The 14,043-nt window shown below is 59.1% G+C and overlaps 1 protein-coding gene across 1 annotated transcript in view; it reads left to right on the plus strand.

Annotated features, from left to right (window-relative positions):
* CACNA1B (calcium voltage-gated channel subunit alpha1 B) overlaps positions 1 to 14,043 on the plus strand; it is a 196,237-nt gene that overhangs the window by 90,573 nt on the left and 91,621 nt on the right. The window contains exons 17-20 of the mRNA XM_039220724.1: positions 379 to 446; positions 3,409 to 3,518; positions 11,260 to 12,042; positions 12,976 to 13,193. Of these exons, the coding sequence (XP_039076655.1) occupies positions 379 to 446; positions 3,409 to 3,518; positions 11,260 to 12,042; positions 12,976 to 13,193 (1,179 nt within the window). The remainder of the gene's footprint in view (positions 1 to 378; positions 447 to 3,408; positions 3,519 to 11,259; positions 12,043 to 12,975; positions 13,194 to 14,043) is intronic.

The following is a 14,043-nucleotide window of genomic DNA, read 5'->3' on the forward strand; positions in this document are numbered from 1 at the left end:
GTGACAGAGCCCCCTGTGAAAGCAGGAGATGTTGGTTGGGAGGTCTCTCACACCGGCCAGAAGTTTAGGAGAAGTAGGCAGTCCAAATTCATCCAACACAGCCTCTGAGTTTTGGGGCTGCAGAGTCAGGCCTGAAGAACTGGGCTGAGGAAGGGGTTTGTGTGGACATTACGGGGAGCTGATGTGAGATTGAGTGAAGGAGGGATGGGCAGACCTGGCAGCCCGGCTAGTCCGTGTCTGAGGGCGACAGGAGCCAGGGAAACACGGGGACTTGAGGGATATGTAGTCACTGAGGATCTGGGGAAGCTGTAGCATGACTGTGGGAGATTTGGGGGGAGGTGGGTAGAAGGGTTCCCTTCCTTAGCTGGAGCCAACCAGACACTCTGCTGAATGTCTTCCTGGCCATCGCTGTGGACAACCTCGCCAACGCTCAGGAGCTGACCAAGGTGCGTGGGTAGGGGCGCCGCCTGCAGCGCAGGAGGGGCGGGGGTAGAGTGGGCGGGGCAGGGTGTGTGGCTCTGGACGAGTCCGGAAAGCCATGACGAGGGCCAGGCCGGGGTTAGGGGCCCATGTGACCACTGCCCACGGGGGTCTCCTCAAGGTCCTGGACAGGCAGAAGTTAGGCTGCCACTTGGGTGTGGGGGGTGGTGCTGAGGAAGCATGAGAGATGACATGCCAGGAAGGCAGAGGAGCACAAGGGCAGCTCCTGAAGAAGTCACGACCTGGAGAGAATGGCCAGAAAGGCAGGAGGGTTTATGAGGAGCAGGAGACGCGGCCTGGAGTGCGGGGCAGACTGCACTGGGTCACCGCACTCGTCCCTGGGGGGTGAGGGGCCCCTGCGGGCAGCCTGCAGTGTGCATGCTGAGCTCAGGCAGTCGCCGGGCAGCTCTGCCCTCAGATGCCGGGCCTGGCTGGCGCCTGGAGGGACAGCTGCTGCCCCCTTGTCGGCTCATTTGTGCCTCAGCAGGACGGCGTCTTCTCCTGGCTCTGCCCAGCGGGCAGCATCTGATACCCCTCTCTTATCCCTGAGCCTGGTAGGGGGTGTGATTGTACATGGCTTCCCCTGTGGTCTCCTTCCCGATGACACAGCCCCCTGCCTGGTCACCTTCACCCTCACAGCCATGGACAGTGCAGCCCTGGCTCCCAGGTGGGGGACCCTGCTGCCTAGCGAGGCCACCCGCGGGCAGTGCTCCCCGCTGCGGAAACCCCGTGTGCCGGCCATCCTGGCGGAGCCTGTGGCCTGCTTGTGCAGCTGCCCATGTACACGTGTGTGTGCTGGAGCTCACCCCTGTGCACACTCCTGTGTGTGTCTGACACAGTGCAGCCCTCACTATCTAGCACATCCTGACTCTCAACATCATCTCTGTTCCGGGGCTGAGCTTGACTTGGGCCTTCCCTGAGGAAGGCAAGTTCAGGACATGTCTGCGGTCAGCAAGGGTGTGTGCAAATATGTCACGGTTCTTCTGGCGGGTGTCAGGTGCCCTGCTGCCCGCCCCCTGTTCTCTGGGAGGAGTGCTCCAGGTGGAGGCCGGCCTATTCAGTGTGTCTTCCTTTGCTTCTTCTCAGACTTCCTCTTCTCCAGGCCCAGGCCTGGGCCGTGGTGGTGCCTGTGGGTATAGACGCCTCCCCTGCTCTGGTTGCTGCCTCCTGAGGACCTGGAAGTCCCACTGGCCTTCTCATTTCTGTTGTTGGCCAGGGCTGACACTGGCCTTTGCCATCTAGGAGTGGCTGGAGATTTACTGTTCCTGGCCCCCAGCTGGGCTTCCGGGCGGTGGGGGATCCCCTGCGTCCACAGAACATCTTGGTGTCAGGATTTCTGGAACCGCAAGAAATGGGTACCCAGCAGCATTGGTGGCTGGGCACCAGCTGTCTTGGGGCAGGGGTGAGCTTGAGCTTGAAGTTCTCACCCATCTCTTTGGGTTGTAATATGGGTGAGAACACACCAAGGAAGTGATGTCCTCGGGGCCCTGTCTCCATGCAGACACACCCTATGAGATAGCTCCTGTGGACCAACTGCCCATATTCAGGAATTCCCTTTCTTTGGGAGGTGGGGCAGGTGGAGGCCTGTCTGTGTCAGGCTGTGGGGCATTTCCTGGGCTGGCCCTCCTTCCTTTACATTCCCACAAACGTATTACAGCACTACGTTCTTTTCAAAGTGGAAATGAACTCTATGAAGTTTTTACAAAACCTGTCTTCTCTGCCCCAGAGGGCTGTAAGCCAGGAAGGAGTCCTTGACTTGAAGAAGGACCTCGAAAGGGGTGTTCTGTGGTAGATGGAGCTTTGCCTTCTCTCTGGGGCTTGAAGCTTGAAGACCTCTTCACTGTGGTGGGAAATCTGCAGGCAGCTAAGAAGGGTTTTAGTTTTTGCCATTTCGGGGCCTCTATGAGAAGATTTAAAGATGTTTTCGGCCACACTGGGAATGCTAGCTTCCACGGAAGCCAGGTGGGCCTGGGATTGCGGTTTTGGGGAAATAATGGTGGTCTCAGCAGTGTAAGTGGAGAACATGGAGCCCTTAGTTTCTTTCCATGGGCTCATGGGCTCAGCCCAGAGCTTTTCATCGAGATCCTAGAAGTAGAGCATGTTGGTTGTGCCTAGTGACATGGGGTCAGGGCCAGAGGGTCTGCCCAGAAGTCCACTCCCTTTCCCATGGAGGGGTTAGAGGCAGTGCAGGGTATCTACACATGTGTCAGAGAGCCATGGGGGTCCTCCCCAAGAACTCAGTGGGGGAGAGGATACTGTCAGGCATTGTAAGTGGCTGTCCATGTGTTGGGGGACACAGCTAGGGACAGGTAGACAGATGTGATCCGATGGGTCCGAGTAGGAAAGCTCAAAGGCTGTGGGGTAACTCTGTCTGACCCACTCCTGGCGACAGTTCCTGTGGGTGATGCTGAGCCAGGACCTAGGCTCGGGGTGCAGACTCCTGCCCCTTGTCCTTGCTCACGGTTCTGGGGCAGAGGCTGACTTTATTCAAGTCAGACAGGTGCCCCTGGGATGGAGGGGCCGCAGGTGGGAGGAGAGGTGAGATGGGTTTGCGTTTTGGCAGTGCCAAGTCTGAGATACTGTGGGACAAGCGCGCAGGTAGCGGCTGGGTCCTTGTGGCTTGAGCTCGTGTATGGCATCGGGGTGCAGGTGCAGGGCTGGGGTCTCTAGTGGTGAGCACCCTGGGACTGGCCCGTGGCAGGAGGGTGCTGAGGCAGGAATCCTGTGGAACATGGCCCAGAGCAGCAGGTATAGGATACCAGAGAGCTTGTGTGGAATTGGTGCTCATTGCTGGGGCCTGGATGGATTGTGCTCATGCTCATGTAGGGGCCGCTGGCTGGCCCACAGGTTTAGAGGGCAGGAGGGACTTTGAGACCATGGGAGGAAGAGCTTCAGAGGTTAGCTGCACATTTCTGTCTGTTCAAACAGGATGAAGAGGAGATGGAAGAAGCAGCCAATCAGAAGCTTGCTCTGCAAAAGGCCAAAGAAGTGGCTGAAGTGAGCCCCATGTCTGCTGCAAACATCTCTATCGCTGCTGCGTAAGGCTCTTGGGGGTGGACTGCAGGGTGGGGGTGGGGGGTCTGCTGCAGGGTTTCTCGGCTGGGCTCCCAGCAGGGCACTCCTTCCCGGGGCTACCTTGGAGCATCTTGTGTTGGCTGGAGCTTCTTAGCACACAGCCTCCCCCAGGAGCTGAGGTGAAAGGGAACGGCTCTCATCTCAGAGGGTTCATCAGGAAGAGGGTTCATCAGAAAGAGCCTCCATGCCTTCTCCCAGTCTGAGTGGGGGCAAGGTGTGGCAATGCATGGCCCTCCCATCATGGGTGGGATCGGCTCTGATTAGCTCCTTAACAGTCTGGGGTGGCTCCAGAGCTCCTCGCCAGGAAAGGACTGTGAGTCAGGGGTAAGGTATTGATATGCTTGTTTTATAATTTTTTAAAAGCTTGTTTATTTAATTTGAGAGAGAGAGAGAACAGGGAGGAGCAGAGAGAGAGGGAGAGAGAGAATCCCAAGCAGGCTTTGTGAACTCACGAACTGTGAGATCATGACCTATGCCCAAACTGAGTTGGACGCTTAACCAGCTGAGCCACCCAGGCACCCCTCAATATGTCTATTTTCTACACAGCTTTTTAGGAATGTATTTTGTGAATTGAAAGATTCTAGGTAGTATTTCAGCAACCCAAGAGACTTAATGCAGTTTCCCAAAATGTATGAGGTTTCAGTATTGGGACAGAGGTCAAGGCGAAGCCTTGCTGATGAGAAGAAGTAAAGGCAGGGTTGATGCTTCCTTGGGGTGGCTGGTCATCCCAGGGTTCAGCTGAGTTTGAAGGCACATTGCAGAACCATATCTGGGGGTCTTAGGGCCTTTAGGATTGGGATAGCCTAGGGCCAAAGGCTGCAGTGTGCTGGGGGAGGTCACTGCTGGGGGAAGAGAGGGGTGGGAAGGGGGAAGGAAAGTCTGGCCTGCTGTCAGGGTGGCCATGAAAGAGCACAGAGAAGCTCTCTTTTTGTTGGGAGCTCACTCTCTAGGCCAGGCTGAGTCTGTCTGGAGCTGCTGGCTTGTCTTCAGTGCCACCCCACCCTACCACACACCTCCCGTTTCCTGTGTGGACCCACCTGGCCTCCCTCCCTCTCTGTGGGCACCAGGAACAGCCACAGGTACATCCGTGGTGATGTGTGTCTGCGCTGCTGAGTGTGAGTGTTCACATGTGGATGTGTTTGCCGGGAGTGTGGTTGTGCAGGTGTGAGGGAATGCATGTGTCTGCTTGTGCGTGAGTGTGTTTGTGCATGGGTAAGTGTGTATCATAGCAGCCCCGTTCTTGTTTGGCAGTCCCAAGAGTGATGACCTGTTTTCTAGGAAGGCCTTTGCAGAGGACCTGCCTCCAAGCCAAGCAGGAAGCAATGGCCTCTGGGGGAGAAGAAGCCAGAGGAGCTCATGAGCCCCTGGGGGGCCCAGGCAGGGGTGCAGGGGGCCTGCAGGGAGCCAGGCAAGACACAGCAGTCATTTCTCAGACAGCGACTTGTGTGCTCAGGGTTTAGTTGTCTCTGTTTTGTTGTTTGGCTGGTTCAGTGACTTGATTGGCTTGGTCCTGGGCTTGCTCTGAGGCATTTGTGGTGACCTGGCCGATGGCTCCTTCTCCTGAGCTTTGTAAGTTGCTGGTGGTCTGCCTTAGCAAGGGTGGCGGGTGAGCCTTTGACTTATTCATGGGCCTTGTGGGTTTTGGTTCAGCACTTGCCCTCTGCTCGTTCTGGAGGTGAGTGCCTTGTCCCATGGGCCCTGATGCCTGTCAGAGCCTCCTGTTCCCTGGGGGCATGAGGCAGAGCATCCGTTCCCATCAGGGCCGAATTTCAGAGAGGCAGGCGCTGGGGCCCTCAGCACAACCACAGAGAGCATGTCAGTCCACCAAGAAAGGTCTGGATGCTCTTCCTCTGCCCCGTCCTCATTTGGGGTACTGCTATGTAGGAAGCAGGCTGCAGACTGGTATCCCCGGGCCCAGGCTATAACACCAGCTGCTGGCCCCATCTCCACCGTGGTGCTTCTTTGCTCTTGGGTGGCGTTCTGGGGACGCACAGGTGCTCTGCCTCACAGTGGGTCCTGAGCTCCGTGTCAGCTCGTCCCGGCACAGCCAGCCTGGCACGTGTGCGGGCTGGACATCCTGCGGGTCCTCCTGGGGCGTAGCTCCGGGCCGCTGCCCTCTGCGGCACGCCCTTAGTCTGCTTTTCTCAGACACGGCGGTCAGTCGGATGTGATCACTGAAGATCCCGCACACGGGGCGAGATCCGAACTCCTGGGTGTGTGTGAGTGTTTGCTTTCCTTTTGGCGTGGAGACCTCTGAGCGCTGGAAGCTGTGGCTCAGAGCTCCTGGTGTCTGTCCATCCTCGGTCTGCTGCCCCCCACCCCCAGCTGTTTCTGTTCTCCTGGTGAGTTGTGTCAGGCAGACGGGCAATTCCTGCTTGTTCCCCGCTGCTGCGGGGGGTGAGAGTGAAGCCTCCGAGTGATGCTCACCGTGACCCTGCTCCCTGCAGCCATGCTGTGTGGTCTGTGCGGTGGGAGGACTGGCCCAGATGTTCTCTGTGATGCCGGGGGGCCCTTCGTGTCCTTGGTGTTTGAGAGGCTCTTCTGGGCCTGGTGCGGCGTCACATAGAGCCTGAGGGGACAGGGGCTCCACACCTCCTCAGAGGGGTGTCCCTGTCCTTTGGAGTAGGGCTGCAGCCTCAGATGACGGCCACTTCAGGCCCCTAGGAGGGAAGGGATGGTAAGGATGACATGGCCCTCCTGGTTCTCTGTACTTTGTCACTCTTCTCTTCACCTGGACTTCGGAATGCTGGTGCACACACTCACTCACACACTCCTTTACCTCACAAGAGTCACAGCCCCCTGACTCTCACTGCCATGCATGCTCGTGCTCATACTTGTTCACACTCACCTGGTCAGTCACTCATACATGTTCACATTCACACACACATGCTCGTTCATAACCCCACACTCATTCACACACTCATATCCACATTCTCATATACTCATACACCATACATGCATTCACATTCAGTCATACACTGGTGTGCATGCACACATGCACATGTGTGCGCATGCACGCACACACACGCGCACGCTCACACACACACACACACACACACACACACACTCACGTTTGTACCCAGGACCTGCAGGCGGGTGAGTTGCTTTGAGCTCCTCGTAAAAGTGTGTAGACTCAGTCTTGAGAAGGAGGAGCTGGGAAGCCATTGGTCCTCCCCCAGGGAAGCTACCTTAAAGGGGAATGATCGTAGAGATCTTTGGTTTCTGTCTGTTGGTTTTGGAAAAGCCTCCAGAAAGTCCCTGGGAAATGGCTGGAGCTATACCCAAGGGAGGTGGGTTGGTGACATAGCCTGTTAGCCCCTGGGAAGGGTCGTGGTGAGCTGGAGGCATGTGGTTTAGAGCCTGGGGAGCCACGTGGTCCGGTGGGCTGGGGCAGAGCAGGGTGGTCAGGCAGCGGGGCCCAGGCAGAGCAGCAAAGGTAAGGTGTCCTGTGCTAGCTGGCTTTGCTCTAACTTGAAGGCAAGGCGAATGCCCAGGTCATCCCACTGCAGCCCTGTGGGAGTGGGACACCAAGTGGTAGGGGAGGGCCATTTGGAATTTTGGGACAAGTGGTCAGCAAGCTCTCACCAACCCCCCTGCCCTTCTAGGGGCAGAGTTTGCTGAGCCATAGTGGATGGGCCCCAGGACCGCAGCTTCTCTTCTTCCAGCCATGATGGGGTGTGCTGTGTTCTTTTTAGCGTCACTTTCCTGCCGGATGCTCTTTCTTTCTCAACTTCTCTTTTACCCCGAGGTCTCGGCCGGTGCCCATTCTGATGGAAGCGTCCCTGGCCTCCTGCCCAGATGTACACTGCAGACTGCGCCCTGACCTGATGTGGCTTAAACATGTTCTTGTCCTTTAGAACCCTCTCTGGTTTTCTCACTTCTGTTTGTTTTGTTTTTTGCATGTGCAGTTTTGTAAAGCACACTCGAGGTGCTGCATCCCACAGCTCATCTGTCTCCAGCGTAAACTCACCGTGAGTTGCTCTGCTACGATACCATCTGTGGCTTCATGACAGCTACATGCGAACGCCTCCCTCCACTCCTAACTGCTTTTCCACCCCCAATCACTTGCTTCAGGGGCAGCTCCAGGAAAGCCTTCTGCAGCTGGCGGGGGACAGTGGGCATGCTTCCCGACGTCCCTAAGTCCTGCTTACGGCATCAGCCTCTTTGAGCTCAGCCCCTCTTCCTCTCCCTCCTGGTCGTCTTGTCTGCTGTCTGTCCCTGTGCCGTCTCTCTGGTGTCTTGAGCACATTCACTTCTCCTAAGGTGACTGCCGCTGGGCACCAATGGGTGCTGTCTCCTCATGGTTCCCATGATGTAGAGTGTTCATTAGGACTCACAGAAGATATTCATGGGGTCCTCCTTCTCCACCCCCTTTTCACTTGGGAGGGGATGTATCTATGACCCTTAAGAAGTTGTTCTAGCAAGAGCAGAGTCGCTATGTCATGTTAGATCAGCCAGAGGCTGAGGTAGAGCCATAGAAACCCCAGCATGGCTCTCTTGGAGGTGATACCAGTCTCATGGGGGAAGTTGTCCCAGGAGACTTGTCCCCAGCAGCTTCCTCCCACGGGTGAGACTGACCCCTGCAGGTGAGAAGTCACTGGAGTGCTTGGGTGTGGTCAGCCCACCTGAACGGGGGTAGCTGGGTGCCCTCTCTGTGTTCTGGTAGTGTGGGAGCTCTTGGCAACCCTGAGCCACCCGTCCTACTAAGCCAGCACAGAGCTGGGTTCAGCTTGCCCGCAAGGACTTGGAGCTGCTGGCTGTTGGGGCCCTGATGTCTCACAGGGTAAGAAAGCTGGATCCTGGATGACTGAGTCACAGGGTGGAGTGAAGTGTGGACATAGGTATTGACGGCATCACAGAGGCGGCTGCTTCACATTACCAGCGGCTGCGGGTAACTGGCTCTCTCGGCCCAGAGACTTCAAAGCAGGGCCATGGCAGTGAGGCTTCTTTTTGGGCTCTACAGGCATCCGCAGTGCCTGGCACTGGTGTGGCTGAATAGGCTATACCAGAAGCTGGGGTCGAGACATCATGGGAGTGGCCCCATGTGGCTCCTCAAAGAGGCTTTTTAAACAAGGACTTTGTCTGGGTTATTGTCAGCTGTGTGTCCTGTTCTTGCTGCTTGTGCACTCGGCGGAGAGGTGCAGAGAGACCAGTGGTGGCCACACTTCTTTACGTGCCAGAAACAGCAAGGACAGAACAGCAGCCAGGTGAGTGCAGGCTGACACGGACACCAGTAAGGAGGAGAGGCCTGGTGCGCGGACTCATAGACACACCCAGAGAGGAAGTCAGCAGCGTCGCTGGTGACACTAACTTCGGGTGGCAGTAGGCCCAGAGAGGCAGAGAGACCCAGCAGGAGCAGGGCCAGGTAGGGCCCAGAGGGGCCATGTGACACGAGTGTTCAGTGTCTTGGTCCCCTGGGAAGTTACGAGGGGAGTCTGCCAGCCCCGTGGCACCCTCCAGCCTAGCAGGGTAGCTGGTTGCTGGGAGACAAGGAGCGCAGCCCAGGGTAAGGCCGAGGGCAGAGCCATATGGCACGAGCTCACCCTCACCTGAGCTCCCAGCCACTCCCAGCCACTCTATTGTTCCCGCTGCCTTTACTGCCTGTCTGTTCTCACACTGACCCTGCTGACCAAATGGTGCCAAGTCCAGGTCCGTGTCAGGCTGCTGAGCTGACTGTCAGTCCTCTTATGCCTGAGGAGTGACCCTCAAGGCTGTCATACCTTTCATGTGGTTCGGCATTGTTGAGTTGGGTCCTTTGTTTTGGTGCCAGCCTGGGATGGGTAGGTCCCCTGTGGCTTTGGTTTGAAGCCAAAGAAACAGAGAGTGGAAGGTCTGTTACAAGGCGTCCCCAGGAGCAGGGCTGCCCAGCTTCGGTGTGTCAGAGGAGGCAGCTCAGGGCCTGGGGTGGCAGTGGGAGCTGTGGGTTAGCAGATGGCCAGAGAGGCTGACAGTTGTCCCCGCTCTGTTGCCCTGCCTGTCTGCCACATGGGCTCCCAGGTGAGGGACAGACATCGTACTCTTCTGCCTTCACACTTTTGAGGCACTGCCCTGGAAATGGCTCCCAGCACTAGAGCCTGGACCTCACTCCAAAGGAACAGGATTAGGTATCCTATGCTTTGTGCAGGTCAACTGCAGGGACTGGGCTTCCCCCCACCCGGCTACCTCTGTCTTTGCAGGTCAGCATGGTGCTCAGTGGCCCAGGGTCCTGAAGCTGGTGGCCTTTCCAGCCTGGGCCGTGGAGCTGGTGGCTGTGTTGGCCTGGGGCCCCTCAGGCTGTCACTCTGGGCTGTGGTGTGTCAGTACAGTTGGGGTCTGGCCAAGGCCTCACATCTTTAGATACCTTTTTTCTGTTTTGCCTTTGCATGCATCTATTCCTGGCTCCGTCAATGGCCCAGTGTGGGGCCCTCTGTGAGTCGCAGCCTCTAGGCTCAGAGTCTTCATCTGTGAAAAGGGGGCAAGGGCAGCACCTAATTTCTGAAGGTGGTTGTGCTGGTCGGATGAGGTGGGCATTGCAGCCCGTGGCGCAGTGTGGCCCTTGAACAATACAGGTGCCACAGCCAGCATTGTTCTTATGCTGCCACCACCACCACCATGGCGGGTCCAGAAACCTCCAGAGGCGGAAGGGCAAGACTCTGGCCTCAGCAAAGGTTTCTGTTTGGCCGAGGTGGGACTGGAGTCGCCTACTTTGGAGTCCTTATTCAGCAAAGATCCCAGAATGCAAAGGGCTTCCCACGTACCCTGGGCTGTGGAGCCCCACATATGACCATGTGGGTGAGGCTGGAGGGTGGTCGAGGCTTTCGGTAGCCTGTGCAGTGAGGGCTGAGTCTGCAACATAGGCCGTTCCTGGTGCTGGAGGGCTCCTCTCTGTGCCCGTGGATGGAAGGGGCTCTCTGTGGAGCCAGGAGAAAAGAGGGCATTGAGGGCCATGGGAGGTAGCATCTCTAGCCCTAGACCTGAGTGCTGGGCTCCTGGGGGCAAATGGTCACTGAGCCCAGTGGCAGCTGCCCGGATGGGGCTGATCGCCTTAGGGAGCAGTCACAGCTTACTCGTTGCTCCGTTTAGGGCCCGCTGCCCCTGGCCCCTTGCTCCCTGGGCTATTGTCTGCCCTGTTCCTGAGGGCCTGTCTCTTCTCAGGTTCTGTCACAAACACCCCTGCCTCCTTCTGGCCAGTGGCTGCCTTTCTGTAGGTGGAGATGGAGAAACACCTCCCTGGGCAGCTCTGCCATGTGCTTGAGCAAGGCCCACGCCCCAGGGCTGCTGCAGGTGGCTCCCTGCCTCCTGCCTCTTCCTCAGTCCTGCCCCATTTGGACGCTACCCCCCCGCCCTTCCCATCTTGGCCTTCCTGGCCAGCAGCCCCCCTGCCCTGGAAGCCTGTCTGCCACCCCATGCTGGTGCTTACCATTCCCACTGCCCTGCACCCCTTGGCCACGGGCTCCTGGGCACCTGCTCAAGGGCGGCTTTTGGCCCCCACCCGGGACCCCTCAGTCCGCGGGGTCACGATGGCGTGGGGGCAGCGCCGAACTCTTGTTCCGCTGGGTATCCCCCACCCGCTCTGCACCGACGGCCAGGAGCCTCCAGGGCCCCTACCCTCCCTCCTCCCCGCGTCCACTCTGCCATCCCTCCATTGCTGCGTCCATCTGTGGTTTCCCGTGCGAGGCAGATAGGCGGGGAGGGGGCGGCTGCTCACTGCCGGTCTCCCCACAGCAGGCCGCAGAACTCGGCCAAGGCGCGCTCGGTCTGGGAGCAGCGGGCCAGCCAGCTGCGGCTGCAGAACCTGCGGGCCAGCTGCGAGGCGCTGTACAGCGAGATGGACCCCGAGGAGCGCCTGCGCTACGCCACCACGCGCCACCTGCGGCCGGATATGAAGACGCACCTGGACCGGCCGCTCGTGGTGGAGCTTGCGCGCGACGCGCCGCGCGGCCCCGCGGGAGGCAAGGCCCGGCCCGAGGGCGCGGAGGCCGGCGAGGGCGCGGACCTGCCGCGCAGGCACCACCGGCACCGCGACAAGGCCCCGGCCCCGGCCCCGGCGGCGGGGGAGCAGGACAGGGCGGACGCCCCGAAGGCCGACGGTGGGGAGCCGGGGGCCCGGGAGGAGCGGGCGCGGCCTCACCGCAGCCGCAGCAAGGAGGCCCGGGGCGAGCGCGGCCGTGGCCCGGGCCCCGAGGGCGGTCGGCGCCACCACCGGCGCGGCTCCCCGGAGGAGGCGGCCGAGCGGGAGCCCCGGCGCCACCGCGCGCACCGGCACGCACCCGACCCGGGCAAGGAGGGCGCCGCGCCCGGGACCAAGGGCGAGCGGCGGGCGCGCCACCGCGGCGGCCCCCGGGCCGGCCCCCGGGAGGCAGGGAGCGCGGAGGAGCCGGCGCGGCGGCACCGGGCCCGGCACAAGGCGCTGCCCACGCACGAGGACGCGGAGAAGGAGGCTGCGGAGAAGGAGGGCGAGGGCGAGGACAGGGACAGGGACAAGGAGCTCCGGAACCACCAGCCCAAGTGAGGGGGCGCGCGCGTGGGGGTGGCGGAGGGGGCTGGGGGTGCAGCTGGGGCGGGGTTCTGGGGTGCAGGGCTGCCCAGCGGCGCCTTTTCGGGTTGGTCGTCCCGCCCTGCGTCTCATTCTCTCTCTCTCTGCGGTGGTGACGGACCTGCGCTGTTGGGGGGACATGTAAAACTCTTAAAACGGCGTGGGGATCAGGTTTGCGCAGTGAACGTCAGCCATGATTCTACGGCTCGCAGGGGGAAAAGAGGGCGTTCGGGGACATTTTGGGACTGGTTCGGGACAGGCTGGCTTGGGAGGAGCATCGTGGCGAGGGGAGAAGAGAAAATCCGGAGAGAGCCTGAGGGAGGCCCGAGGAGGCCACCGGGGGCTAAATGGGAGAAAGGGATGGGGCCAGGCTGGGGGGCCGTGACAGGAAGGGCCCCCCTCCCCTCCATACCAGCTCACCTGGCCTTGTTCCCGGGCTGGGACAGGCTGGGACTCTGACTCTGTGAGAAAGCTGGGCTAACAGGAGGCCCCAGGCCAAGGCCAGCAGCCTCGGGTGCCCGCCCACCAGCTGGAAGCCACTGCTCAGGTCCAGACCCTGTCTTTGTGTGCAGAGTTCCATGCTGGGCCTTTGGCCTGGAGGGGCTCCAGGTGGAGTAGCTTGGATTGACAACCTCTTCCAGGCCTCTTCATTCTGCAGACAGTTCCCTTTTATATACATATTGTGGTGCCAGCCGTGCCTGGTCTTGTTCCAGGGACAGACAGGTTGAGTTGGCCCCATTTTTACTTTTCAGACCTGAAAACACAGAAATGTTACAAAGTGATAAAAGCCATCTGAAATACCAGAGTAGCAGGGGAAGTGGTCAGGGACATAAGGAGCTGGATTTTGCAGACTGACTGATGATGCAGGGGCTGCATCAGAGTCTGATGTGCATTCTTGGTTGCAGGGAGCCGCACTGTGACCTGGAGGCCGGTGAGGTAACGGGTGTGGGCCCTGTGCATGCATTGCCCAGCACCTGTCTACAGAAGGTGGAGGAACAGCCAGAAGATGCAGACAATCAGCGGAATGTCACACGGATGGGCAGTCAACCCTCGGACCTGAGTGCCACTGTGCATATTCCAGTGACGCTGACCGGCCCTCCTGGGGAGACCACGGTTGTTCCCAGTGAGTATCTCCCCGTATCAGCGGGGCAGGGCCCAGTTTGCTCTCCCCCGTCCCCCTTTCTACACCGCAGCTGCCTGGGGAAAGAGCATGCCTGTGTGAGCCTGTCGACCCCAGCTCGAGACAAAGTTCTTTGTGGTCAGCATTTGTGCCTTGACATCTCTTTGTTTTCCAGTGCCCCAGAGGAGCACTGTTACCAGTACATGCCACTTAAACTCTATTATCTTCCCTTCCAAAAGTATTTGCAAGTTACCAGCTCCGTGACAGGCATGGTGTTAGAGCGCTGGGGACAGCCGGAGGGAGCGGAACCAGGCCGCCCTGTGGGGCTTACGGTCTCATCAGGGGAACGGACCTCAGGACAGTCGCAGCTCTTCATAGTTGTGTGAAAGCTGCTAAGGACGTTGGCCCCAGACTTGATGGGGGCTGAGAACTAGCGGGTGAGGAGGAGGAAGCTGTTGGGGTGCTGGTACTCCTACTGCCTTACATGCCCTATGACCCCTGCACAAAGATCCCCACAGGCCTTTGCCTGGGCCCCTTTCTTCTTTTGCTCACTCACAAGCTCATGAGGTCCTGCTTGAGGACCTGAGCAGGCACTGAGGGTACAGGGTCAACAAGATGCCGCTCCAGTATTTAGGTCACTCGGTCTTGTAGGGACAAGACAGACAAATACCGTCCCCTCACACTGTGTGGAAGGTGCATAGACCTCTTGTGAGCCCCGAGGATAAAGTGCTGCAGGGGCAGGGGAGGACACCACAGAAGCAGAGCTGACGTGCAAGGCCCAGTGAAGATTTAGGTCTCAAGCAGACCAGTTGCCACCACATGCTCGCCCGTGTTTGCAGATGTGTCCACCAAC

The sequence above is a fragment of the Hyaena hyaena genome, unplaced genomic scaffold, assembly GCF_003009895.1.
Source record: "Hyaena hyaena isolate Hyena2069 unplaced genomic scaffold, ASM300989v1 scaffold_911, whole genome shotgun sequence".
NCBI lineage: Eukaryota > Metazoa > Chordata > Mammalia > Carnivora > Hyaenidae > Hyaena > Hyaena hyaena.